Source organism: Alosa pseudoharengus, unplaced genomic scaffold, assembly GCF_046254945.1.
Source record: "Alosa pseudoharengus isolate Yale_2024_CS ecotype anadromous, Long Island Sound unplaced genomic scaffold, YU_APseudo_1.1 YU_APseudo_1.1_scf_20, whole genome shotgun sequence".
In the NCBI taxonomy this organism is placed as follows: domain Eukaryota; kingdom Metazoa; phylum Chordata; class Actinopteri; order Clupeiformes; family Clupeidae; genus Alosa; species Alosa pseudoharengus.
Window position 1 is genome coordinate 36,297,010 of NW_027468664.1, and position 25,736 is coordinate 36,322,745.

Genomic DNA, 25,736 nt, shown 5'->3' on the forward strand with positions numbered 1-25,736 from the left:
GTTCTTTCCGTGCATCAATGTATACAATTTCTTAGCCTACTATCGCGAACTCTTGTCAGGGGAGGTCATTCATTTTGGGTGTCACCTATGACTTGAACAGATAGCCTGATGCCACCCGATGTAGCCTATTAGTGTTACAGTTTTTAATCAATGCAACTAATGGCGGCCTTACATTGTACGATTTTGGTCTGTTATCACAGTTGGCGACTAAATTTCCAAAGTCGGACAGAAATCGTGGGAGTTGTGCTGGAATCGCGGCGCGCTCCCGTCAACTAGATCATTAAGTGTAAGGTGCCAATCTTAGCGGTTTAAGTCAGTCGGAGTCAGTCCTTTTCTAGTTTTGCCGTTACGACGATATTATCGCAAGTCTTTCTAGTCGTGGCTCATGCAAATAGTGACCTCTCTCTCTCCAACACCAAACAGGAAGGGGCAAAGTAGGCGACAGCAGTAGCCTATTCATGGGTTTCATCAGTTCCCTTTCCACAGGTGTATTAATCAAGCACCATGCAGTCTGCATTGATCATCAAGATGCTTGATTTTATACACCTGTGGAAAGGGACCTAATGAAACCCATGAATATGATTATTTGTTATTCTTATAATATTTGTAATTTCTTATACATATTTAGTCGGCTCTTCCATGTGACAGAACAACTCTATCGGTTAGGGATGTCACGCATGAAACAATGCTGCAGAAACACGAAGACTTTGAGTTCAGTAGGCTATTATTTCAGTTCCTGTTTATCTATTGCATGATGGGTAATAATTTAAAGGAATCTAGTTGCAGTCTGATTGCAAAATCATAGTCAGTGACTTAAAACTCTACTACTTATCTTTAGATGTGAGAGGGTCTGAGACTGTAGTCTTTCAAAAATCTTTTCCAAATCTTTCCAAAGTCTGTCAGTGTGAGGGCTTAACATGTGTAAAGACGCAATATAAACCGTAGCCTATGCAATTTATTATCCCGTCTGTTATGACATGTCCAACAATGTGTTTCACAATTTGCGACGGATGGTTTTGACTGAGCGTGTTAGCATAAAAAAATAATAATATCTGTCATCATTGCAAACTGTTGAGTAAGGGGGTCAGTCGTGTTTGTGACGCACAGATAGACAACTTTAAAGTTCTCAAGAAACTTGAGGTTGGTATGAAGGAGTGTATTGTGGATGTGAGCAAACATTGTGCACATTGCACAATGGTGCAACTTAACCACATAACCGGTTCCATGTGTTTGAATTGGATGACTAAAGTTCTCAAGAAACTTGAGGTTGGTTTGAGGGAGTGTATTCAGGGATTAAAGTGAAAAAAAATTATTTGACTGAACTTTTTTCAGGCCATAAGTCATACGTTGTTCATATCTACCTATGGAGATAGCACCCCTTTTGGTTTTTAATGTACAAAAAGATGCAAACAGCAAAGTAAAGGGAGTATTCGCCTTATTCACAAAGCGGCCATTGTTTAAACCAAAACGAGGCTACAACAGGGTACACTTACTATATAATTAATGCCACCTACAGGTAAATGCATAGGACATAACAATCCTATGATTTGTGTACCCTGTAGCCTTGTTTTAGCGGCCAATGGCCGCCATGTGAATAAGGCGAATTGCGAGTGTTCTTGATTGAGATTGAGTTTTCCTGATGAACAAAACGATATTTCAGTACCATCCCTGACCATTGCTGACTAGCCATTGCTGTTCTTTTCTACTGCAGCAATATTATAAAAAGGCTTAACTTACACTCTTATTTAATTACTTCAGGCCAAAAGTGTTTAAAGGGGAGAATTTTTTTCTTATTAATATGCAATTCAACACCAAGTAAAATCTACAAAATCAAGTTTGCAAGACTATTTCCTCATCAAAGTAACGAATCAGAACATTCGAGATATTGTTGCCTCATCCGCATAAAAAGGTGCCATGTGTAATGTCCGCCAAAAAATAAATTCTTACTCCACATTCCATAAAAGATGGGGGCATTATACCTCCGAAAATGAGTTGGTCTACCCTAGAGTAACAACCAAGAAACGTGTATTGCAGTTTGGCTGGCGGTTATGTTGCCCGTATACCGCCTCCCATGGCCGAAACTGGTATTATGACACCTGTCGGGCTGTGGCTAGTAATTTAGCATGCTAATTCAGGTTGATATCTCTGCAGCACTATACCTTGTCATTTTTTTAATGACATCATCACCCTTATTTCTTCTCATTCTTTTGATGCGTGTATCTAATTTTTTGGATATTTTTACCTCAATTCTTACACATGGCACCTTTAATGAAAACATGGTAGTTTTGAGTTTTACAGACAACTAAGTTTTCCAATGAGCAGCAATACTGTGTGTGCTCATGCAGGAGGTCTGCACATTTGATAACGGTAATCTGGAGAGGGCGCTTTTGTCTTCAGCAACAGGTCGTATAAGGTTGACAAGAGGTTGCGATATGCCGGGGCGGAGCCAGAGGGGTGGCTCCGCCCCGGCATATCGCAACCCCAGGCCACCCCAAATCCTAGTCTACGATTGGCCGTTAACATGGTCTAAGGCGGGACCTTTCTTGATGCACTTGCAGCAGTTTGAAGTGTCAGACGTCAGAAATGTAAGTGGCAAACACGGTTGCCTTTATTGGCCTGCGGCACAATTGAACTGCGGACCGAAAGGTTTCCCCGATCAGGAAACACTCCTTAATTCGCAACTTTGTGTAGGCTTAACAGAGGTAGCCTAAATATCGTGCCTATGGCGATGACAGCTTTAAAAAAAAAAAAAACATTTATTTCACTTGTCTTGCTGGATTGAAGGCAGAATGTGGGCTGTTGCGCAAATAGATGAATGAGGGTCAGGAGATTCCGTTAACAAAAACCTAAAGTTTTGCTAACATTTTCTCCATTATTATCGTAAAATATGTCTCCATGCAGGACAGTGCTGGTTCTAACCTAGGCTAGGCTACTATATTTGGGTGGGCTGGTAGAAATTTTGGGTGGGCAACATAGCAAAGCTGTCAAATTGGATCAAAACTAACATAAACACAAAACAAACACAAAACAATCAGTACTACCTAGCTTGAGTTGCTGCAGCCAACAGCCAGGGATAGGCAGTATGTCTGATACATGTATTTAAAATACAAAATAGTATGTAGTCATTTTTATTTTATTTAGTTGGAAAAAAATGGCATCATATTTTGTATCAAAATACTTTATAGGTTTGTAGTTTAAAAATACTGCCAAATACTTTTGGTAAAACCAATAACCTACTTTTGGTGATGTGATTATAAAAGTGCAAAACAATGAATGCAGCACTGGTGCTGACTTGTAATTTGCCAAGAGTTGTTGTGATCAGAATATTGAGATTCAGGCAGATAAGTAACATGTAGGTTGCTCACACACACAATACTCAATGTATTGTTTAGCATCAGTAATGTTTGCACAACAGTTAGTGCATTTCTCAAAACATTTCATACAAACTGCACCACATAGTGGATTACCTGCAAAAGTGTGTTTTCTTGCTCAAAATGCTTAGTTTATGTCTCAAAAGCAAGTATGTATACCAATGAAAATGTCATTGCAATCAAATCCACACAAACAAATCCTTAAGCCATTGTTGATGTCAAGATAGTCAAATTGCTTTGAATTGTTGTCAATTTGACAGTTTACTCTGTATTTTCGAATGAGCAACGTGCAAGGGAGTACCATTTTACCATTTGTGTGGCATAGCTATTTCAAAACTACAAAGTTACAAATGATTGTGTGTGGAGGGGGTTGAAGCAGTTAAAGGAGAAATCTGGAGACTTTTCACATAGATCTCCGTTTTTCACTGAGTACTGTCGGTACGAAAACAGACCGAAAACAATTGGTTTTATCTAGCTTGAATTGCTAGTTCCAACAGCTAAAGCAGCTAGGCAGCTACAGCGCTACACTCTTGGCTTTAGAGTCTAGGGGCATGGACATGGGGGCTCACAATTTCTCTTTAAGTATGCTCAAGGCACACTGCAGTATAGGGCAATGCACAACAATCAATATGGTCACAACAAGGCCGATCAGATCATCTGCACTTTCTGCCATGGGGCCCTATTTTCCGACCTGGGCCCAGTTTCCCGATAATGACGGAGACACGCTCTTAAGAGGGTTTTCTACGATTCATCTTACGATCGTTCGTTTGGTTTTTCCGACTGTTTCCCGAACATGCTCGTAGCGTGAACGCGCGTGCACTGCTCTTAAGATGCTCTTAATCGGAGCTGTCCATGTTCTGAAATATTCTCTGATTTGATGGTGATGTCAGGTGACTGCACGTCACAGCTATAGGCCTACCGTTTAAACTTCGGATCTACACATTAATTCACATCAATACGAAAATAGAAACACTTTGACATCTGCATGTAAGCATCCCAATTAGGTTATATACCACACACAGACATAAATAATTGTAATTATTTAAGATTAGATTGTTGCACCATGCAATACTTTTTCGCTGTGTCACTTAAGAACACGTTTGAAGATAAGAAAGAAGACGAGTAAGAAAGTGAGGAAATGTGTAGGCTTAGATTTTGATGCAGTAGGCCTACAGACTAAACCACATGTTCCTTTCTCTGCTTGTACCCTTATTGGCCTAATAAAATATAGCCCTCACTTAGCAAAGATAATGGCAAACTATTCTGGCAACGTCTCGTTTCATAACTTGATTGCATTTTTGTCCACTTTTCATCACATTATTATGACCATTAAATGTAGGCTATGCTATTTTGCACGCTAAAATCTGATTCATCACAGGTAAACACAATAAAGAATGGGAACGTAAGTTGGAATATATATATATGTGTATTTTAAGGGTGCATTATCAACAGTGATAACTTTCATCCATGAACACACACCAGCACACGTCCATGCAAAACATTACAAATTACACGATTACAAAGGGAAACATAGTTAGAATAAAGATATTGCGAAATACACCTCACAATGTTTTCAATGGTAACCTATTTTCAGTCAATAGTGAAAGTCAGGTATAAAAGCACAGTTGTGTTGTTTTGTTTGAATAAAGATAAATCTTCTTATATGGTCCTTACAATCATCAAGATAAGAGCTTAATAGTGAAATTACACTGAAAATAGCCTAGGCCTCAAAATACTAATATATGTGATTTTACAGTGGGTACTATTAATTTAAACACCTAATGTAAATTTACAACAGTTCATGAGACCCCCAGTTTTGGAGTTGTAACCCAACCAAACTATACAGTATTCTAGGTTGTGTGTTTTAGTGTGTGACTGTGTGTGTGATCATTCCACATTACAACACCATTTTCGGAAGAATTTGCAAGTTAATTGAACTGTAATCACCCCATTGTAATCATGAGGTTATTGCCAGACCTCTGAAGAAATTAGCTAAAAGCAAGACCTGTGCAGAAAATATGGGGGGTGATTGTGTCAGAGAGATGTGGAAAAAACGTTGGTGTGTGGATGAAATGGGAGAGAGAGAGAGAGAGAAAGATATGTTCGTCAGAAGAATGATTTAGTCAGAAGAATGATTTAGTGTTGCCCAAGGGGAAATGTGATTGACGTGGTGAAACTGGGTGTGTGAGGTGAATTACAACACTGACTGGTATACATATATAAACCTGTCTGTTCAGGGAGTGTAAAATCATAAACCACTGATCTTCAGGACATCTACATCTGATTCCAGAGACACACACACACACATCAGCATCTGACTCCAGAGATACACACACATAGCAGCACACAGACCGCAGCCATGAACACCGCCTGCAACATAGACCCAAACCTGACACCAGCAAGTACATCATCAGTGCAGCAAAGAACAGGTAAGACACACACACTTACGCATGTGCACACATACATACACACACACACCTCAGCATGGACTTTAAATGAGTATGTATGTATGTATGTATGTATGTATGTATGTGTGTGTGTGTGTGTCTTTAAGGAGCTTTGTGGAATTCTGTATGATGTACGATAACTCCTCCATTGACTTGCATTGCATTTACCAAACATGATTTACCACACAAGAGAGTTAGGCTGGTGCTACTTGGTCCATTCTGGGTCATTTTATTTACCACAAGTGGTATTACAAGAGAGTTAGGCTGGTGCTACTTGGTCCATTCTGGGTCATTTTATTTACCACATCTGGTATTACAAGAGAGTTAGGCTGGTGCTACTTGGTCCATTCTGGGTCATTTTATTTACCACAAGTGGTATTACAAGAGAGTTAGGCTGGTGCTACTTGGTCTTATATGGGTAATTTTAGGGGGTTTCAATTAAAATAAACTCCACAATTCAAGTTCAAATCAGAGACCATAGTGACATTTCTGCTTTTGTTTTGTGTGCACAGGTGGCTGTCGTTTTACTCTGGACCCAAACACAGCAAACCAACACGTGTGTCTGTCTGCTGATGAGAAGAAGGCTACATGGGTGAAAGATCCACAGCCGTATCCTGCGCACGATGGGAGATTTGACTTGGTGCCCCAGGTCCTGTGCGCTGACCCTCTTCCCCAACGCTGCAGCGTGGGAGTTGACTTTACAGATGCTGTGATCGCCATTGCCTACGGAAGCATCAAACGTAAGGGATGTGGCGATGATGTCCTGTTTGGCAAGAATGACAAGTCATGGAGCCTGGGGTATGATCAAGACTCCAACAAGTACTTTGTCAGCCACAATAACAACAAAAAGGACTTACCTACGCCCCCTCCTGGCTTCACCGAAGTATTAGTGTTTCTGGACAGAGATGCCCATACTCTGGAGTTCCTCACCTTCACTCCCCATCAGTCACTGGAGCCCTGGTACAAGTTCAAACCCACCTTCACTGACGGGGATGATCTCTATGTGGGGTTTAGGATGCCTAGGTCCGGGTCATCAGCGACCCTGACCACGAGCAACTGTTGTCTCAGCACTCCTCCGGCTTGAACCCCATCTGACAGCAGACATACACTGAATCAGTCACTAAGCAAAACCTCTTTACTATTTGGATGTTTATATATATTTGCTGTGATATTCATTATTATCAATCAAAATCTGTATTGTTTTTATTCATTGCTTTAATGTGAATTCATTAAAGGTACAGTTGGTTAAAATCAGTGACTTTTTACATTAATTCAAGAAGCGTATATGTAGACTTCTGCAGGATTAAAGTTGACTTCAAACTTGCAACAACACTCTTCCACTGACTTGGATTGTATTTAACACAGTGCCACATATGGTACAAAGTGGTATTACAGGAGAAGAGCTTGCCTGGTGCTACCTGTTTAGCATGCTAACAGTCTTAATATCAGGGGTCCGTTTCCCAAAAGCATAGTTGCTAACTTATTGTTTGTCATTATGGTAAGGACCCCCTTCGAAAAAATTAGATGGTACATCTCTTGGGGCTATCCTTGAAATAAAGAATACAGAATGTGATGATGACTATGATGCATCTTCTGTGGTAACGTCACTGCCAAATGTGAGTCGACCGTATTTGAGTCACACGTAAGCGATAAAGAAATGCATTGTTGATATTCAGTGGTCTTACAGGAGAGCTTTCCTGGTGATACCTGTTTACGCCTGCTAACAGTCTAACTAACTACTCACCCACTCAACCGCCACTTCTCACCCCTACCCTCTGGCAGGAGGTTTAGAAGAATAAGGTGCAATAAAGCCCGCTTCAGCAGACGCCTAATACCCTTAGCAATCCAAACACTCAACAAGACAAAGCCCCACAGATAAATATATGCAGTGCAAGTAACATATGTTTTCCCCATGAACTCCAAATAATATATGTAAATGTCTGTGTCAAATGTTTATGGCATATGCAATGTGTATGTCTGTATGTGTTATCCCTATGTCTGACCATGTATGTGCCATCCTGTGCTTGTGACCATGTAAGATTAAAAGCGGTATGGAATATGTGAAAAAGAATTTCCCTAAAAGGACAACTAATAAACTAACTAACTAACTAACTATCTGGACAACAAAGACCCTAGGGCTCTGTCTCAAACCGCATACTTCTGTCAGTACACTGCTAGTGTGCACTGAGCAGTTACTTTCATTATTCGATGGTTAGTATTCACCTTATTCACCCCGGGGCCAGAAAGAGGCTACAGGGTACACTTGCCATCAAACCTCAGTCCAGCTGTTTGCAAACTGCCAAAAAAAAACTCACTGAAGAAGAACAAGACGGTTACTCTGCATACGATGGAGTGTAGGGCCACACATGAAAAAATATATATTTTTGCCATGACTATTACTGTAAACTCGACATGTCTGTGTGATATGGGCAGCCGTGGCCTACAGGTTAGCGCTTCGGACTTGTTACCGGAGGGTTGCCGGTTGGAACCCCGACCAGCAGGCACGGCTGAAGGGCCCTTGAGCAAAATATCAAAATTTATGAGAAAAAGTTGAAAGATCATTGTTTGAGACACAGACTAGGTATTTTTGACATGACATCAAAATGGTTGTATCTTGACATTCTGTTATTTCAAGTTGTTGATAATCATTGATTATTTTCCTTAGTGAGATGACCTCCATAAAATGATAATTATAATCTTCCCCTGTGTTTTCAATCGAATCAAATCAGAATAGTGAAAAATTCGATATGCCGGAAATTGATATTATGGGGTGTGTTGACCTTGGCTTGGTCCAAGGTTTGAAATGGTGCCTTATTGTATAAAATTAGTCATATGGTTTAAAAAGTTTTGTGTATAAATGTCCCTCCAAATTTAACACATTGGTAGTGTTAGAGTAATTGAGTTGCGAACATTGGAAATAATCATGATTGGATGATCATTTACCTAATGATTACAATTCCCCAGAGAAAAAAAAACAGTTGGTTCTAAATATCAAGGGGGGTGTTCAAAATTGCTCAAAACGCTGCCTTGTCTTACATAAGCTGAAGAGAGGTTTCCATAGGAACTGAGAATTAAGATGTATTATAGACAGGGAAGATGTGGTTTGCAGCACACGGCCACCATACTCCTGTGTACGTGAGGGATTTACACAATGACCGGTTGTAAGACACGAAGGAAGAGAGGAATGTCAATACATTATAATGTAAATTCCAGAGTTCTCGCGAAAGCACAATTGAATTGTCTCTGCGAGACACTCTGGCAATGAGTAATGATGAAAGTTACTTTTACCCCTTGCATCACGAGGAACCATTCTCACATCGGTGTATCTGATATAGGAGGGCCATTAGGCGAGCTAAACTGATGACAACAGCGCTGCAACGAATCAGTCAGTAAACACTGGTTGTAGTGTGATCCAATACCCTCCGGTTACAAGTCCGAAGCGCTAACCAGTAGGCCACGGCTGCCCCATAAAATTATTATGTCATAGATTTTCATCAAAGTTAATTAATGTATTTTTTTTTTTTTTTAAAGAGTGAGGCTATTTGCACCCCTGGCACTATTAGGGATAATTAGGCACGCCCCATATGAAAACATAAAGAGATAACCACACACTATTATATAAGCTCCCAGAGTGTTTTATTAGGATACAACGTTTCGACTACAGGTCTTCGTCGGGTATCAAGCAGATTACCTTATCTATGAGGCTAATCACCCACTTTGGATATTGGAGCCGACTGCATCTTCAGTTTTAACGTGAAGTCATAATCCCATCTACTTTGATTGAATCACTGCCCTGCGTTCACCTGTCTCTTTATTCCTTGTGCAGGACCCCTAGTTTTGTTCTGTCCCTTGCTTGGACATTGTGGATTGTCATGTTGGTTTCTCTGTTCCTGTTTATTTTACGAGGAAATTAAGTATATTGTGTATTTGAGTCCTAACCACATATAGGTTGAGACATTCATTTGAAAGACAGAGGAAGTGAGAAGAAGTCAGGAGGGTAAGTCTGTGTCAATTCATCACATTTTTAGACCACATTGCCATAGTTTTGAATGAACTTGGAATGCTGATGCAGACATATAACAAACCTGTGGAACTGAAAGTGCATGTGTTTTGGGCAACCTGGTCTCATTAGGGAAACGTTCCCCTGGGAACGTTTTGGCAAACCCAGCCAAACGTTCCACCAGACACGTTTCTGAGGTTCAAACTAGCCAAGCAACCCAGCGGGGGTGCTAAAGAGAGACGTTTAGACGTTGTTTACTACAGTTAGGTCTGGTCAAACTAAATTGTAGCTTACACAAGCTCAGCAGTATTCTTTGGTTAGCAAACCAAAGTTTTGGATTAATAGTGCCTATATCTCGCTACGTTTCACAAAATATAAGGCCACAAACCCTGAACTGCCGTCTATGGTTAGCTGCCACATCTTGGTGGGTTTTTTTTTTTCGCGAGCAACCCAGGGGATTTTAGCTCAGTTGTCAACACGCTCGACTTCCGCTCCGAGGGGCAGCTGTTCGCAGGTTCGAATCCGGCTGTGTGCAGGGCCGAGCCGTGCAATTCAACCCAACGCACGAAGACCAGAGGACCAGGCTGCGCAGACTGGGCTTGCGACGAAGACCAGACTCGGCACACAGCCGGATTCGAACCTGCGAACAGCTGCCCCTCGGAGCGGAAGTCGAGCGTGTTGACAACTGAGTCCTAAAATCCCCCGGGTTGCTCGCGAAAAAAAACCCCCACCAAGAATGGCAGCTAACCATAGACGCCAGTTCAGGGTTTGTGCCCTTATATTTTGTGAAACGTAGCGAGATATAGGCACTATTAATCCAAAACTTTGGTTTGCTAACCAAAGAATACTGCTGAGCTTGTGTAAGCTACAATTTAGTTTGACCAGACCTAACTGTAGTAAACAACGTCTAAACGTCTCTCTTTAGCACCCCCTCTGGGTTGCTTGGCTAGTTTGCACCTCAGAAATGTGTCTGGTGGAACGTTTGGCTGGGTTTGCCAAAACGTTCCCAGGGGAACGTTTCCCTAATGAGACCAGGTTGGTTTTGGGTCAGTATTAAGGGAGATTTGGGCTAGTGAAGTTTGAACAAATTTGGCTTACCTCAGTTTAAGTCCCAGAGAAATGGTTCTCATATATTTCTAAAGCTTTTTCCAATTCTGAATATAAACAGTGTGAGAAGTGATTATGAATATAATATTTAAAATTGAAAGAAAAAGAAAACCTCTTTTAATTTTTTTACAAAAGTTAATTTATAATATCCTTAGAATGTTTACACTGTTAGCAATTGATGGAAATACAGTTATTTTGCAGGAACCCTCTGTATTGACTAAAATACAACAGATGGCTGTAAAAAGACATGACTGTAAAACGGCATTTTGAGAATGACAATTGAGAATTGGTCTGGACACCAATTTCTAGGAGTCATAGCCAGTACTAAAATTAAACTGCAGTCAGAGATTTCAGGAAGTCACATTTGTTTGTATTTATGTGTACATTTATTAGCAGGTGCTTTTTCTGCAAAAAATGTAAAGTATATTTTAACCAAGGACTAAACAAAACACGCCAGAGAGGTAACTCACCCCTACCTTAAGTATTCCCAGAGAAATCCCATGCAGGGTTTAATTTTTGCTTGGGGTCTGCCCCCACTTTGTTTGTTATCAGTTTTTGGAGCCTGGGCTGCCTATACAGAGACCATTTTTACAGTGTACTCACAGAGTGTTGTATTGAAATCCCCCTCACTCTTCCTTGGTGTCTTAAAACCGATCATTGTGTGCATGAAATCCTTCACGTACATACGATACAATTTTGCAACATATGCAGTAGCCATGGACAAGTACAGAAACCACATCTTCCCCTGTCTTTAATGCATCTTAACTCTCAGTTCCTATAGAAACATCTCTTCATCTGATGGTAGACAAAGCAGCTTTTTCAGCAATTTTGCTGGACTATGTTCGAAATTAGGTCAATTGTGGTTGCCCAGAAGGAAAAAAAAAATTACAAAAAGATTGTTTTTATTATTCAAAATGTGAAACTTGTTCGAATTCGAAACAACTCGAAACTTCTTGCTTATACTGTATATAAATAAGACAGTTGAGAGCGACAGGAAGTGAGTGTTGAAAAGTTTTCAAACTGAATAAGCCAATAAGAGCAGAGCAGCATCACATTAACATCTTAAGTTCCAGAGGGTGTATATAGTGGTGCAGGAAATAGAGCAAGATCAGTAATTGATGAGCAGATTCTCACTAAGGTCAACTGTGAAAGGTTCAGCACAATGATTTCTGAATATGTAAAACCTATCCTGAAAGCAGATGCTTTGATGTGTATCATCCTTGTAGCAGTGGAGTTGCTGCTAGAGAATGCGTTTGCCTGTCCTTGCAATCAGAACAACATTTTTTTCTGCTATGGGCTTCTTTCTGGTTCAAGTCTCATCATCATTTTTGTCTCATTGCTCATCCAGACTCCTCACTACAAGAAACTGAAGGACTGTTGTGGTTGCTCTCTTTTTAACTGTTTGGTCGGCATATTTATGTCAGCGTTGATTTCCTTGTTAACTTGGCTCACTGTGTGGTACCTTGATGGACATTACTCTGTCTGCAAGTGGAGCACCTGGGATGGCGTTTGGACAGAGAACTCTTTGCAAGCCCCCAACAAATGGTGCAAGCCTTTAGGTGGCAACAATACCTTCATCAAACTGCAAGAACTGAACTCTACAAAGTGGTCCACTGAATCTCAGGTATGATACCTGCACCACTACAAGTACTAGTATTGAAGAATATGATACTTTGCATAGATACCATTGTGTAGGCTCTACACATGAGTAAGCAGTATATTAAGAGTTATGTTCCAAATTGTTATATATCCTCCCTGTATATATATAATGTTTCTCAAGTAATAGACCAGAACTGCAATTGGGTAATTTGTTCTTTGATTTTTAAAAAAAAAATCAAAACAACACACTTGTATTACCTGAAATGAAGGAAGAAGAAAAAAAAACAGGATTTATGAATATTTTACAATGGAGACATTGTGATTGGTTATTTTACTCTTAATATGTAAAATATTTGAAATAAGTGGACAGTTTGGTTGCTTTTAGGTTATCTTGAGCTTTGTGTGACATGCAATGCAGTGCGTTAATACTGACCGGCATGATGAACTTATGCTCATTTAATGAAGTGGGCAAAACTTTTAGCTAATTTAATACCAGGCAACACAGCAGCACAGGCATTGCAAGCACTGAGTCAGCCGTCAGACAGACGAGAAAGGTGTTAGTGAATTAGTTTTTCCAAGAAAATCACAGACAACAAACTGTCAATAAAGTCATGTGCCATGTTTCTTTAGATGTTAAATTAAATGGCACAATTTAAACAATTGATAGCTGCGGATTCAAATTAGGGTCATGTTTTCAGTAAGCATACGATCTAATACTAAAACCTAGTCAACACATTACAAGTGGTTGGCAAATTAACATGATTGTGGGGGCAGCCATGGCCTACTGGTTAGTGCCTCGGACTTGTGACCGGAGGGTTGCCGGTTCGAATCCCGACCAGTGGGTACTGCTCCCTGAGCGCCGCTGTAGCAAGCAGCTCACTGCGTCGGGATTAGTGTGTGCTTCACCTCACTGTGTGTTCACTGTGTGCCGAGTGTGTTTCACTATCACAATCAGTTCACGGAGTGGGATAAATGCAGAGACCAAATTTCCATCAAAATATATTAGGGCTGTCAAAATTGCTGATTAATTTCGATTAATTAATTTGAGAAAAAATAACTGATTAAAAAAATAACGCAGATTAATCGATAAATGCAGCAAGGAATTTGCATATCACCGGAGTTTGTCAACTCTAAAGTCGCACATCAATGGAAAGAAATAGTGTTAACATTGAGGAGAGTCTTTTCATTGTGTCCCCTAGGTTATATCTGTGGCCTGAAATGCCTTGTATGTGAAAAAAACTTCTTCCCGAAGCACTTTTGAATTTATTTCCTCAGCATATTAGGTCATATCATAGATTATTATGGCCATTATTTGAACAGTGAAAATAATAATAAAAGAGTTTTTGAACTTTAATGTCACTAATGCTGATTATTCAATGATTCATTTGAATTTAAATATTTAAAATACTTTCTCAGCAAAAATTATATTATAAAATTATGATAATTTAGATTAATTAATCACAGAGTATGTCATTAATTAGATTTTTTTTTTTAATCGATTGTCAGCCCTAAAATATATATGTAAACATACTTATACTTACTATACTGATAATCCTCTTGTATTGCCATCATCTTATACTGTATGTGATGTACTTTCATTTGTATCTTTCAGGAAATATCCATCAAGCTCTTCGTTGGCCTTACTGGGTGTATAGTTGTCTACACTTCTATGCTGATTTATATCAGTTATAATGATGGGGAAAATTATGATAAAAAAGCTCAGCATGCCACATGTACAAAATCCAGCCAAATTGAATCTTCTGCTTAAGCTTTCAGTGAGCATGAATGAATGCAGTGCCTATTGGTACACACATGTGTAAATAAATGAATGAATAGACTTTATTGTCATGTCAGGCGTAAAAATGGTCTTCAGTCTCACCAATACAATAGACAGTACAATATACACAGTATAGACACAAATACATAAAACAGTTCACTGAGACACAACATGTCCACAGGATACATAATTTTAAATACAAGTACAGTAGGTCTTGGTTGCACACACACAGCCATTCTCACTCTCACTCCCTCACAGACACACACACAAACACTCCTTCCAGACCTGGCCAAACTAGGCCCCCATGTTTATTTTTTCCCGGGTTTATTGACCATAGTAAAAATCCATTTGGTAAGAAAGAACCTTTTTTTCTTTTTCTATTTTTTGACTTTGCTTAAAGCAGCACTAAAGAACATTTGTTCTGGGGGTCCCCCTAGCGTTAGGAAGTGCAATAACAAAGGCATGTGTTCCTACAGAAAACTTCCTAGGCTATTTTTACAAGCGATAAGACCTGCTCAGAGTGCGGCAGAAGTGCTTTTTTCCCTTTTAAGTGTGTATGTGCCATCAAAATGATTTCCAGAATGACTCTTAAAAGCATGCATAACTAGTATTGCTGTTCAAATGCTGTAAAATATGCTAACATCTGTCCAATGACATGCCATTTAATACCTTACAACGTAAACTCTATCTGGTAATCAGTTCATGAACATACAGAAAACTATTGTACTAAATTGACAAATAAATGCAATCTATGTAATAAGCTTCTTTGGTTGGGCCTTTAGGCTACACGTGTGGTACCGTGAAGGAGCGCCTTCACAGATCATGTGACACATTTGATGAGCCGTGGCCTACTGGTTAGTGCTTCGGACTTGTAACCAGAGGGTTGCTGGTTCGAACCCCGACCAGTAGGCATGGTTGAAGTGCCCTTGAGGAAGGCACCTAACCCCTCACTGCTCCCCGAGCGCCGCTGTTGTTGCAGGCAGCTCACTGCGCCGGTATTAGTGTTTGCTTCACCCATATATATATACAGTCTATGGCTTCACCTCACTGTGTGTTCACTGTGATCTGATTATGCAAATGCTTTTGGTCATTTTGATTTAGATTAAGTTTTATTTAGTTTAATTTGTATTTTGTATATTCTTTATCTTCTACAGTCCTTATTGCTTAGTTGTGTTTTTATATTATATACTTTTAATTACTTTTCCTGCTGTTATTGAATGTGTGTTGTCTGTATGCTACTGTGACCTTGAATTTCCCCTTGGGATCGTCCGTCCGTCCGTCTGGCTGTCTGTCCGTCTGTCTGTCTGTGTCTAGTTGTTTACTCCGGTGTTTATCCCCAGACATTAGTCTGTGGTTTAGAATCTGAGTGAAGAATAAATAATAATATCAGAGGAACACCAGAGGGGTATTTCACAAAGGCAGAATTAAGACATCCAAGATAAGTGATAAAGCGAGGTTTGACATAGCGTTGTCTGGTCATCCTAGCTCAACTCGTTTCACTAATGCCAATCCAGGATGAGTAGGAGCGACTATGTCAAGCCAGGTGTAAGTAATTCAGGATGTGTGCGCATTCTCGTTTCTGCTCCAAAATGCCCACGGTTGGAATAAAAAAGACGCGGAAAATAGCGTCATTCACACAAAGTGAACAATGGCTTTTGACATAGACTAACAATTAGGTAAAGTTGTCCTTTTTGGAATGGGGAATCATGGCTATTTCTGTAAAACAGCAGGAGTAGGCGTGGTAGACCAACTGAATGCAAATTTACGTATGCACCCACGTGTGAGTGCTTCCTTGTCTCGGAACGCAACGTCAATAAGAAAGCGCTTGCCACTGCAAATATGCACATAGTATGATATACCAATATTAATATTGTAGTTGAAAATACCTTCGAAAACTTGCCCCTCCACTCCCAATCAACTACAGTAGGCCCTAGGCTATTCATCAAACGTCTATCAATAAAATAAGCAAACAATGAGTACCTATAACCTATGTTAATAATTATAAGGCTATCACAATTAAAATAATAACCATATGGTAGTAGGCAGACAATCTGTTTTGTTTTGCGAGCAAATACATTTAGCAAATAGTTTATAAATGGAATAAAGCTCCTTAAAAATTAGCACGGAGGTCTGAGGTGAATGACAGCTAGCTGAACCAATAAGACAACATATTTACCATTAGAATTAACTTAGCTTGGCTGTTAGCCTGGTCGGGACCAGGCTAGGTGCAGAGAATAAATCCCCATGGTAATTTATGTGCCATCTCTTTTGTGAAACCAAGTCAAGGCTAAATTCATCCAGGATAACCTAAAAATCCCAGCTTAATCCCTTATCTAGGTTTTGTGAAATACCCCTCAGCTGAACAGCAGTGGTCAACACAGTGCCACCTGCTGGTGGAAGACAAATCACATCGTGCCTGTGTTTACTGTCATGTGTCATGTGTGTGTGTGTGGGGGGGGGGATGGGGGCAAACAAAAACAGCACATTTGATATGCGTTCACACAGTAAAACTTTTTCTTTTGATTGATATTTCACTTTCAGGTTTTTCAGCCCAGGGTTTCTGTAATTCCTATTGTAGTGATCACACACACAGAGACAGGTACCACTTATGGTAAGTATGACCATGTATTGGAACAGAGATCAAGCCATACACAGACATTGGCACAGGGCAACACAAGGGTAGTCTCAACCGCACACGTAACACACAATAAGGTTAAGCACACACATCAACACGAGGATAATCACATGAGGTACAACTAAAGATACACAATACACACTAATAAATACGCAACATGGAAAACGCAAATACAACTTCAATAACTGACATTACACATTATCTCACTGACACACAGAATCATAGGTAGCACTCACTCAACAGTAGACAATCACAACCACCAATGCGACACTGTACAGTTTTTTGTAAAGGCAGCCCAAATCCTTTACAGTTTACAGTATACGCGGTGCACGCACAGGCAACTCAGGATCTGTATCAATGAGCACTGTAGCGCTATCAACAGAAAGGATCTGAAATCACCAGTTGCGCAACACTTTTCTTGTTTCAAAATCTGTGATCGTGAGGACCCTTGATCCCACAATGCAACATGTAAAGTAAATGTAAACATATACAGGGGAAATTCCTTCAAAAACATCACATTTCTACAGATATATTTTACAGTGCATCCTTTGCAGCACAGGGCATAGTTTCCTCTGTTTTTTTTCATTGCTTTTTCCTCTGTTTCTTGTTTAATTGGTCTTCTTCTCTTAATAGTTCCAATCCACATAAATCAGCAACCCGGAATAGATACATATAACAAAACCAAGGGAAATAAACATCCATATGGATATTACCTGAAACAGATGGTTCAGCAAAATTCTTGATTGTCAAATAGTGCAATTAATGTATTGTATAAATGCAATGTAATAGAATATCAATATTTAAGATTAACAAGAATCAACCATTAGAATAGCATACCTGAGAATAAATGAACATATCGGTGGAGAAAATTGTTTGTTGTTCACGAAGAGTTTGGTTATTTGGTTCGCACCACTTGTGAGACATTCGTATTAAAGGGTTGGGCTTGGTCCAAACACCATCCCACGTGCTCTGCTGACAGACGTAGTAATGTCCATCAGAGTACCACAATGTGATCCAAGTGATTAAGGAAATGAAACCTGATAAGACAACAATACATCTGTACAAAACTTTTTCCTTTTTCTCCCTTTTGCGCTTTATCCGACTGAATTGTATAATTTCTTGCGCTTCACTGTTCTCAATTTCCCCAGCATCTTCTCTTTCTGTGTCTTTTGCCTTTTCTCCTGTTTCCCGTTTCAGCAGTTCCTTGTAACGACGTGTTTGGATTTGCAAAGTCATAGAGAGAATTACTAAACATGAACCAATCAGAAGCCCCCAGAAAAATAATTGATTATATGAGTTGCAAGGACAGTAGAACTCTCTCTCCACCAGTTTTTCCAGTAGAATAAGGACAACACTCGAAAGAAAATCCACTTGAAGGATGAATGCTGTAAATTCAGAAAACATCTTGCCCATTACAAGTTTTCTGATGCTCCAAACATGAGACACCCTTCACAGTTCCCTCTTTGTCATGGCACTGCCGCCCTCAGGGAGGTGTTCCTGTGGTGTTAACCTGATTTGATTGGCTTATTCTATTACAGGTTTTACCCTCCCTTTGCAGTGGTCTATAATGCAAAGGGAGGTGTTGGCAGCATTAACTATAAAGAACAACAGAGAAGCATAAGAAACTGTTCTGAATAATCTGTCTTACCACAGAGAAAAACTCCTAATGTTTGCCATATTTACCATTGTACCACATTGTAAGGAACACTGTTGTGACACCTGTGCACGCCAGTGCCCACAGCAACTGCCAACACACTGAGCTTCTCAGCTATGTGGTGAATAGATCTGCAGCAATAACTTCCTGCCACAAAAATCTTCATCTGTAGGCATATACATGCACGCATACTGCATACAGACTTTACATCTGTATGTGGCAACTATTAAAACCATGTAAAGTACCATGTAAAAACAAACATTCTGTGAAAACTCAGCTAATGATTTAATTTGACAGAGAAAGCGCTTTTGAATTACTTTCTGATCTTTGACTATAACTGAAAAGCATAGATACAAAACAGAAGTCGGTGGATGAATAAACAGTGCTTCAAACAGCTCTAGCCACAACATAAAAAGAAGTGAAACATGATAGATTTTAATCAATTTATTGGTAAAATCAAGAAAAATATTGAGAAGAAAAATGGATTGTTAAGCACATGTGTGATGCAAAAAAAGGGAAAGGGGGTAGACACCCCCCCCCCCCCCCCCCCCCCCCCCCCAGTTGAGAATAAGTGAAATTTCAACCTAGCAATATTGCCATCCCCCTCAACTACAACACTACCAACAGTGAACTGATAGGGGACAGAGAGACAAACGTAATAATGACTAAATTAATTAATTTAAGGAATAATTTATTCACTAAAATTGTATATCTAAACATGAACATCCTTTTCCTTTTTTTCCTCATCTCAAAGGTTTGCTTTGGGATTCTATTTGTTTATAAAACTAGTGCAGTGCCCGTTCAAACATGCTATTCCTGTAGCCCAATTACATGCCTGCAGGTAGGCCTGCTTTTAAAATAGAATAGGGAAAAACATAATTCCAGGTAAGCATTTAATAATGAATAGGCCTACAGATAATATAATAATATAATAAATGTGAAGTGAGCAGAATTTAAGCATGCCTACATGTGACATTTTTTATAAATCAAAATTACATAATCCTAACAGCTGTTTTGAGTCAAGGCTATATGCTTAGCCTATTGAATAACTTGATGATAGAGAAAACAAACCATTTTGTAGAATGATGCATCACATGAAATTTGCAGCGGTGACTCAAAAACAGTCTCTGGTGGCCTATAAGTGACATCACACTCTGTCTGCCACTCTTGCTTGTCGCTGGTTATGCTTTGCATGTGTGGCATTCTGAGACGTTCTTTAATTCGGGACCATTATCGCTCGTTTCAATTTAGGACCTTGCAGTTGGAATTGTCGTTTGCTTGTTCAAAGTCTAAAGACAGTCCAAAGTAGCCTGGGCTATACATATGTGACATCACACTCAGTCTGCCACTCGTTGCTTGTCGCTGGTTATGCTTTGCATGTGTGGCATTCTGAGACGTTCTTTAATTCGGGACCATTATCGCTCGTTTCAATTTAAGACCTTGCAGTTGGCAATGTCGTTTGCTTATTCAAAGTTTAAAGACAGTCCTATAGCCTGGGCTATTCGAATCAACGTCTCCAGAGTTGGCAAGAGTGTTCCGTAAAAACAATTGTCCTCTCCTTGCAGAATGTCAAGAGCCACAGTAAGTGGCTTCATCACAACACAATAGGCCTACTCTTTAAGGACCTGATGTTCCCTTTCACTGATGCATTTCAGCTGCAGTTGGGAAGATATTGAATTCAATTCGGCCACAGGTATCTCAGAAATTCGAGCTACCGTATTATAGAACGAATTCCACCTGGTGGTGCAAGGTACAAGCAGCTTCAATAACGTCGTTGACAATCTCCGAAGCCACCGCTGACCGACTTGCCTTGTTCCACAGCCCTGCGCATTTTGTGGTAGCATTTCTGTAGATAGATTTCGTTTCCGGCTTTGACATTAGCCACTTATCGACATCAGTGCATGAGATGAGGTTCAATGTGTGCGATGCGCATCTGTGATGCGGGGGTAAAACCACGTCATTGAACTCGACAGCATTATCTAGCACATCCCCAATGTTTGTAAAAGTCGCCTCATCCTCCTCCAAATGATCTTCAGTGTCTGACTCAGGTGGCTGGACGAAGCTGAAGTTGGCCGCACATTCAGAATGCGGTGTAGTCAAGTTTCCGTTCCACCTTAAATATTGCACTTTTCTACCGACAGGGGGCAGTGCTGACTGCAAATACGCGATGACACTGGCATTTGCCTAGTAGCAGACGAACATGTAGGCTACTCCTCACAGACGAATAAAAGCCTTTTTTTCTGGTGACTCCATTGTCGACCAATCTTTAAGTAAATGATGCATGCTTTCTGTCAAATAAATCGGTTCATATTGCACTTGTTTTGGGGGGGCTTTTCTGTTTCTTCTTTACATGAGCTATATTTCATATTTTACAATTTATGCACTAGATTTGATACCCATTGCTCACACATGATTTGCCGTGAGATATTACACCACATCCCGATACTACAGTCTCTGAGCTTTCATTTGACACCATGCATGGCCAATTTCGTCGTGGAAAATGGGCATATTTCATAGATTTAATTTGCATGAGCTATATTTCATATTCCACGATTTATGCACTAGATTTGATACCTATAGCCCATAAATCATTTGCCGTGAAATATTACACCACATCCCGATACTGCAGTCTCTGAGCTTTCATATGACACCCTGCATGCCAAATTTCGTCGTGGAAAATGACCATATTTTATAGATTTACTTTACATGAGCTATATTTCATACATTACCGTGCACTTGATTTGATGCCTATTGCCCACACATCATTTGCCGTGAAATATTACACCACATCCCGAAACTACAGTCTCTGAGCTTTCATTTGACACCATGCATGGCCAATTTCGTCGTGGAAATTCACCCTTTTATTACAATTGAAATTACATGAGCTGTTTTTCATATTCCACAAAGTATGCACTAGACTTGATACCTATTGCCCACACAACATTTGCCGTGAGATATTACATCACATCCCGATACTACAGTCTCTGAGCTTTCATATGACACCCTGCATGCCAACTTTCCTCGTGGAAAATGGCCATATTTCATAGATTTAATTTATATGAGCTATATTTCATATTTTACCATACTTAATACCTATTGCCCACACATCCTTTGCCGTGAAATATTACACCACATCCCGATACTACAGTCTCTGAGCTTTCATATGACACCCTGCATGCCAACTTTCGTTGTGGAAAATGGCCATATTTCATAGATTTAATTTATATGAGCTATATTTAATATTTTACCATACTTAATACCTATTGCCCACACATCATTTGCCGTGAAATATTACACCACATCCCGATACTACAGTCTCTGAGCTTTCATATGACACCCTGCATGCCAACTTTCGTTGTGGAAAATGGCTGTTCTGCCTTCCATAAGAATGCATCCTATTTTGTATGTGATTACCTTATTTCTCATTCCTTTGTGTATGCTATCACCTTCTGGTCTTTTGAGGTAACTGTTTAGTAATTAAGTACTACTTCCTGTTAACTTCCTGATTCACGTTTCAGTCGACCACGAGTTTACACAGATGAACACGGTGCCAGCTATTTTCCATTTTACGTTTGAGCTTTGGACTTTATTTGTCTGTAAGTAGATGATTTGTGTTAGAGTAATATTCCTCGTCATATCTCTTTAGTTTTCATACCTCTGTAACTTAGATATATCAGAGACGGTTGATAAAGCGAGACGATTCACAGAAGGGTTCTTCCTGTTCCCCTATGACGTAGGGTTCACTAGCGCCACGCCTTTTTAGGAGACTAGCGAGAGATTCTTTACACTGTGGCCCTATGGAAGAAATCATTTTTTCTCGGATTATGCCCCAGCCCTTAATTATACAGCTCGAGATTGGGCATTTTAATGCATTTTCTGTAATTCACATGTGTTCCTTACATTCTGACATCGACATGGCGTTTTTCAGATGAACAGTTAATGAGAAAAACGACTTTGTTTGCCACTTGTCTGTCTGTTTCTGTAACCCACTGGCACGCGATCTACTAAGTAGCCGAAGGTTCTCTGGAATAAGTTACCGTTGCTTACCACTTCGATGTTGATCACTCAATCGCGAAAATGGATTGCGTTCAAATAGGCTGTATAGCAGACGGCCATACACATAAACTAGGGCAGTGGTTTCTCAACCTTTTTTCAGTGATGTACCCCCCTGTGAAATATTTTTTCAGCCAAGTAGCCTTCCCCCTAACCAGCGCAAAGCATTTTTGGTTGAGAAAAAAAAGATTTAAAACAGAGCACTGTGCCATCAGTGTCTAATTTATTAAACTTTGGAACTAATAAACACAAACAAAATTCAAACATTTGGATAGTAATCCATGACTACATTTATTGCAAATTATTTGTATATTTTAAAATCTCACGTACCCCCATTTGAGAACCACTGTACTATAGTATTGCATATTATTGTTTAACAAGTAGGTCATATCACATAATAATCTGGACAGCCAGGGGTGCGTTTCCCAAAACCATAGTTTGCATTGTAACCAACAAAGTAGCTAACTTAGTTAGCAACTATGGTTATGGGAAACGTGCCCCTGGTTAACAAGTTGCTAACTAGCACACCTAACCAGACGTCTGCTTTCTCAATTAGCCTTACCTCTGATGTTTGATAAAGTAGCGCCAATCGATGTATCCCACAGCGCCGCCACACGGCCATATCCTTAGGTCTACTACCCACGCAAATTACAATGGAAATACACCACTTATTTTTTCATTGACATAAGGCTAAAAATATGATGAACACTGGCATTTCTCTTTCAGATACCATATTATTGAACTAGTAGAAGAAAGAGGTAGCTTGTTAATATAAGGAGTGCCGACTTGTCCATCCGATCCAAACAAGTAAACCTGAGGAAAGGAGGGTATAAAGTGTGTGAGGCTAACTTTGAATGGTATGGTTTTATTTGAAATTCACATTTTCAACAAATCCCACAATTTAACACCTGCATACATAGCCACATTCTGCAGTCTACCCACAAGGAAAAGAATAGCACAACTGCCCTAAACCCCCTCCATCAACTGCCAGTAGATGTGTCCTGCAAAATACTGTTATTGTCTTTGAATTAACTAACATCCTGAATGGAGTGTAGGAAAGCAGGATCTCTTCGTTTGGTTGGATGAAGGTTGAAGTCATATGGCCAGCATTTACAGCACCTAAAACAGAGACAACACCACGCAAAGTAAAAAAAAAAAACATCATGAATTACAATTATGTTCTTATGTTCTTGAAATTAAGTTACTACACCTGCACATTGCTTTGCTTAATATGATCCTTCATACTATAAATGCTGTGATAACACAATAGGACTGAAGACTATGATACAGCTGGAGAGGCTGCCAAGTTAGGCAAATACTACGACTGACTTCTTTGAGGCCATGAACAGGCTTTTTGATGTCTTAAATTCACGGTATAAATGTCCATTCAAATCCCCTACTCCAGTTTTAGCATCAGTCAAATTGTGATTACAGCACTTGATTACAAACACAAACACTTACTTCTCAGGCGCATCTCTGACCCCAATCCATGGCGTCGTCCTATAGGACCACAAAGCAGACATCAGATCCACCATCTTACGGAGAGCCTTCAGTGGATTGAGTCTTGGACCTTCAGGTTGCTAGAGAACAATACATATAGTGCAGCAATCATTCTCAGTGTGTTAACTAATGTTGAATAATAGATTCCATACAGAGGGAAGTTTAAATCTAGTTACAGAGTTTCATAGTGACAGGCTGTTGGTCGAAACATGTTGGCCAATGCAGCCAAAAAGGCTTTTCCTTTGGAGTGCCTTTTGTAGAATTAGTTTCAACTTTATTTTGGTAGTGTTTCATGAAGTCTTCAGGTCTGATTGTTAGTAGCCTATATGAAATTATATTTGATATGTTTAACTTTGAAAGTCTGTAACTTGTATAGGGCAATTCCACGCAAAACTGTCACATCCATAATGCCAACTAAATACCATGGCATTGTGTTGGTGTTATGGATGTTACAGTTTTGCGTGGAATTGCCCTATACATTTGAATGGCCACAAGAGCGGACAGTTACAGAACACAGTACATAGCATTGACTTATCCTCTGAATAACACAGGTTCAAGTTCATTCCTCCCTGTCATCGCGGGTTCATCCTCACCATCCATAGCGTCCTTCTGCTCGTCCAACAACTGGGGAGAGAATTAGCAAACATGACGTTCATTTTAGTGCTGCTTGATAAGGGTCTGTGCAAGACCATCCGAGAAAAACTACTCACAACTGATGTAACGTTATTCAACACAATCGTTGAGCGCCACCCTGACTACACATTTGCCATCAGAGACAAACTTAATACAAAAATATGTAATGTGCAGGATCGGGGCAGAGATCAGTAGAGAAAATCGTCGCGTCATCAAGGACAGACAGAGAATATGGCGTAAAACTAAATGTTTCACTAGCTGCTACGCTAGGCTGATAATAAAATTCAGTGCACCAACAACTGTGTACATACGGTAGCTACTCATTTTTTACTAGCAACTAAACACATTTCAAAACTGCTAAATCAATGTCGCTTGCAGTAGATCTGATCCACAAGCTATAGTGATGCCGATTTAGGTAGAGCAAATATCAGGTTCGTAAATTATCTTTGTAGCCTAACTACCAAATTAATCTGGTAGCTAGTGCCTCAGCTAGCTCTGCTATCGGTATCAGATGGTTAGCTAGCTAACGTCAACTAACGTTACTCCTCAATGAGCTAACATTCATGACGGCGACACGAGATAATAATAATGTTATTACCTAAACTCCGCAGACATTTTACTACATAGATAACTCGTTACACTGACACAGACTAATCACAAATACCTTGCCACATTTCAAACTGCCACTTACCTGGAAATCAGACCGCATCTTGCCACGACGATGTACCAAATTCAGTCACCCAGGCCAGCTCCAGTTGGTCACAGCAAGAGAGAGGCGCGAAAATGAAAAATATTTGACGTTTTCATCAACCAGGTAGCGTCAGCGCATTCTGACCACGCCTTTTTAGGAGGCAGGAACTGTGTACAATTCCATTCCATTGTAGAAGCCTGTGCTGCTTTATCTTTGTATATTAAGGATCTTTGGATATATGTTTTGTGCATACTTTAGTTAGCTAAGTT

General features: G+C 39.8%; 1 protein-coding gene and 2 long non-coding RNA genes across 3 annotated transcripts; 2 read left to right on the forward strand and 1 right to left on the reverse strand.

Annotated features, from left to right (window-relative positions):
- The first annotated feature begins 4,851 nt into the window (after positions 1–4,851).
- On the forward strand, positions 4,852–7,069 carry LOC143136452 (stonustoxin subunit beta-like). The gene is made up of 2 exons (XM_076297174.1): positions 4,852–5,800; positions 6,331–7,069. The coding sequence occupies exons 1-2, from the start codon at positions 5,731–5,733 to the stop codon at positions 6,900–6,902; spliced, it is 642 nt and encodes a 213-aa protein (XP_076153289.1). The 5' UTR covers positions 4,852–5,730; the 3' UTR covers positions 6,903–7,069.
- A 3,757-nt stretch (positions 7,070–10,826) lies between these two features.
- LOC143136454 (uncharacterized) lies at positions 10,827–15,668 on the forward strand. Its single transcript, XR_012989322.1, has 2 exons — positions 10,827–12,549; positions 14,137–15,668. It is a non-coding gene; the product is annotated as an uncharacterized LOC143136454 (long non-coding RNA).
- A 932-nt stretch (positions 15,669–16,600) lies between these two features.
- Positions 16,601–18,662, reverse strand: LOC143136453 (uncharacterized). Its single transcript, XR_012989321.1, has 2 exons — positions 17,774–18,662; positions 16,601–17,649 (listed from the first exon to the last, which is right to left on the reverse strand). It is a non-coding gene; the product is annotated as an uncharacterized LOC143136453 (long non-coding RNA).
- Between the last annotated feature and the right edge of the window lie 7,074 nt (positions 18,663–25,736).

Bases quoted from the DNA above. Each gene is read 5' to 3' on its own strand.
- LOC143136452 (XM_076297174.1), top strand. From the start codon at position 5,731: ATGAACACCGCCTGCAACATAGACCCAAACCTGACACCAGCAAGTACA. The intron at 5,801-6,330 runs GTAAGACACACA...TTGTGTGCACAG, and splicing joins ATCAGTGCAGCAAAGAACAG to GTGGCTGTCGTTTTACTCTG.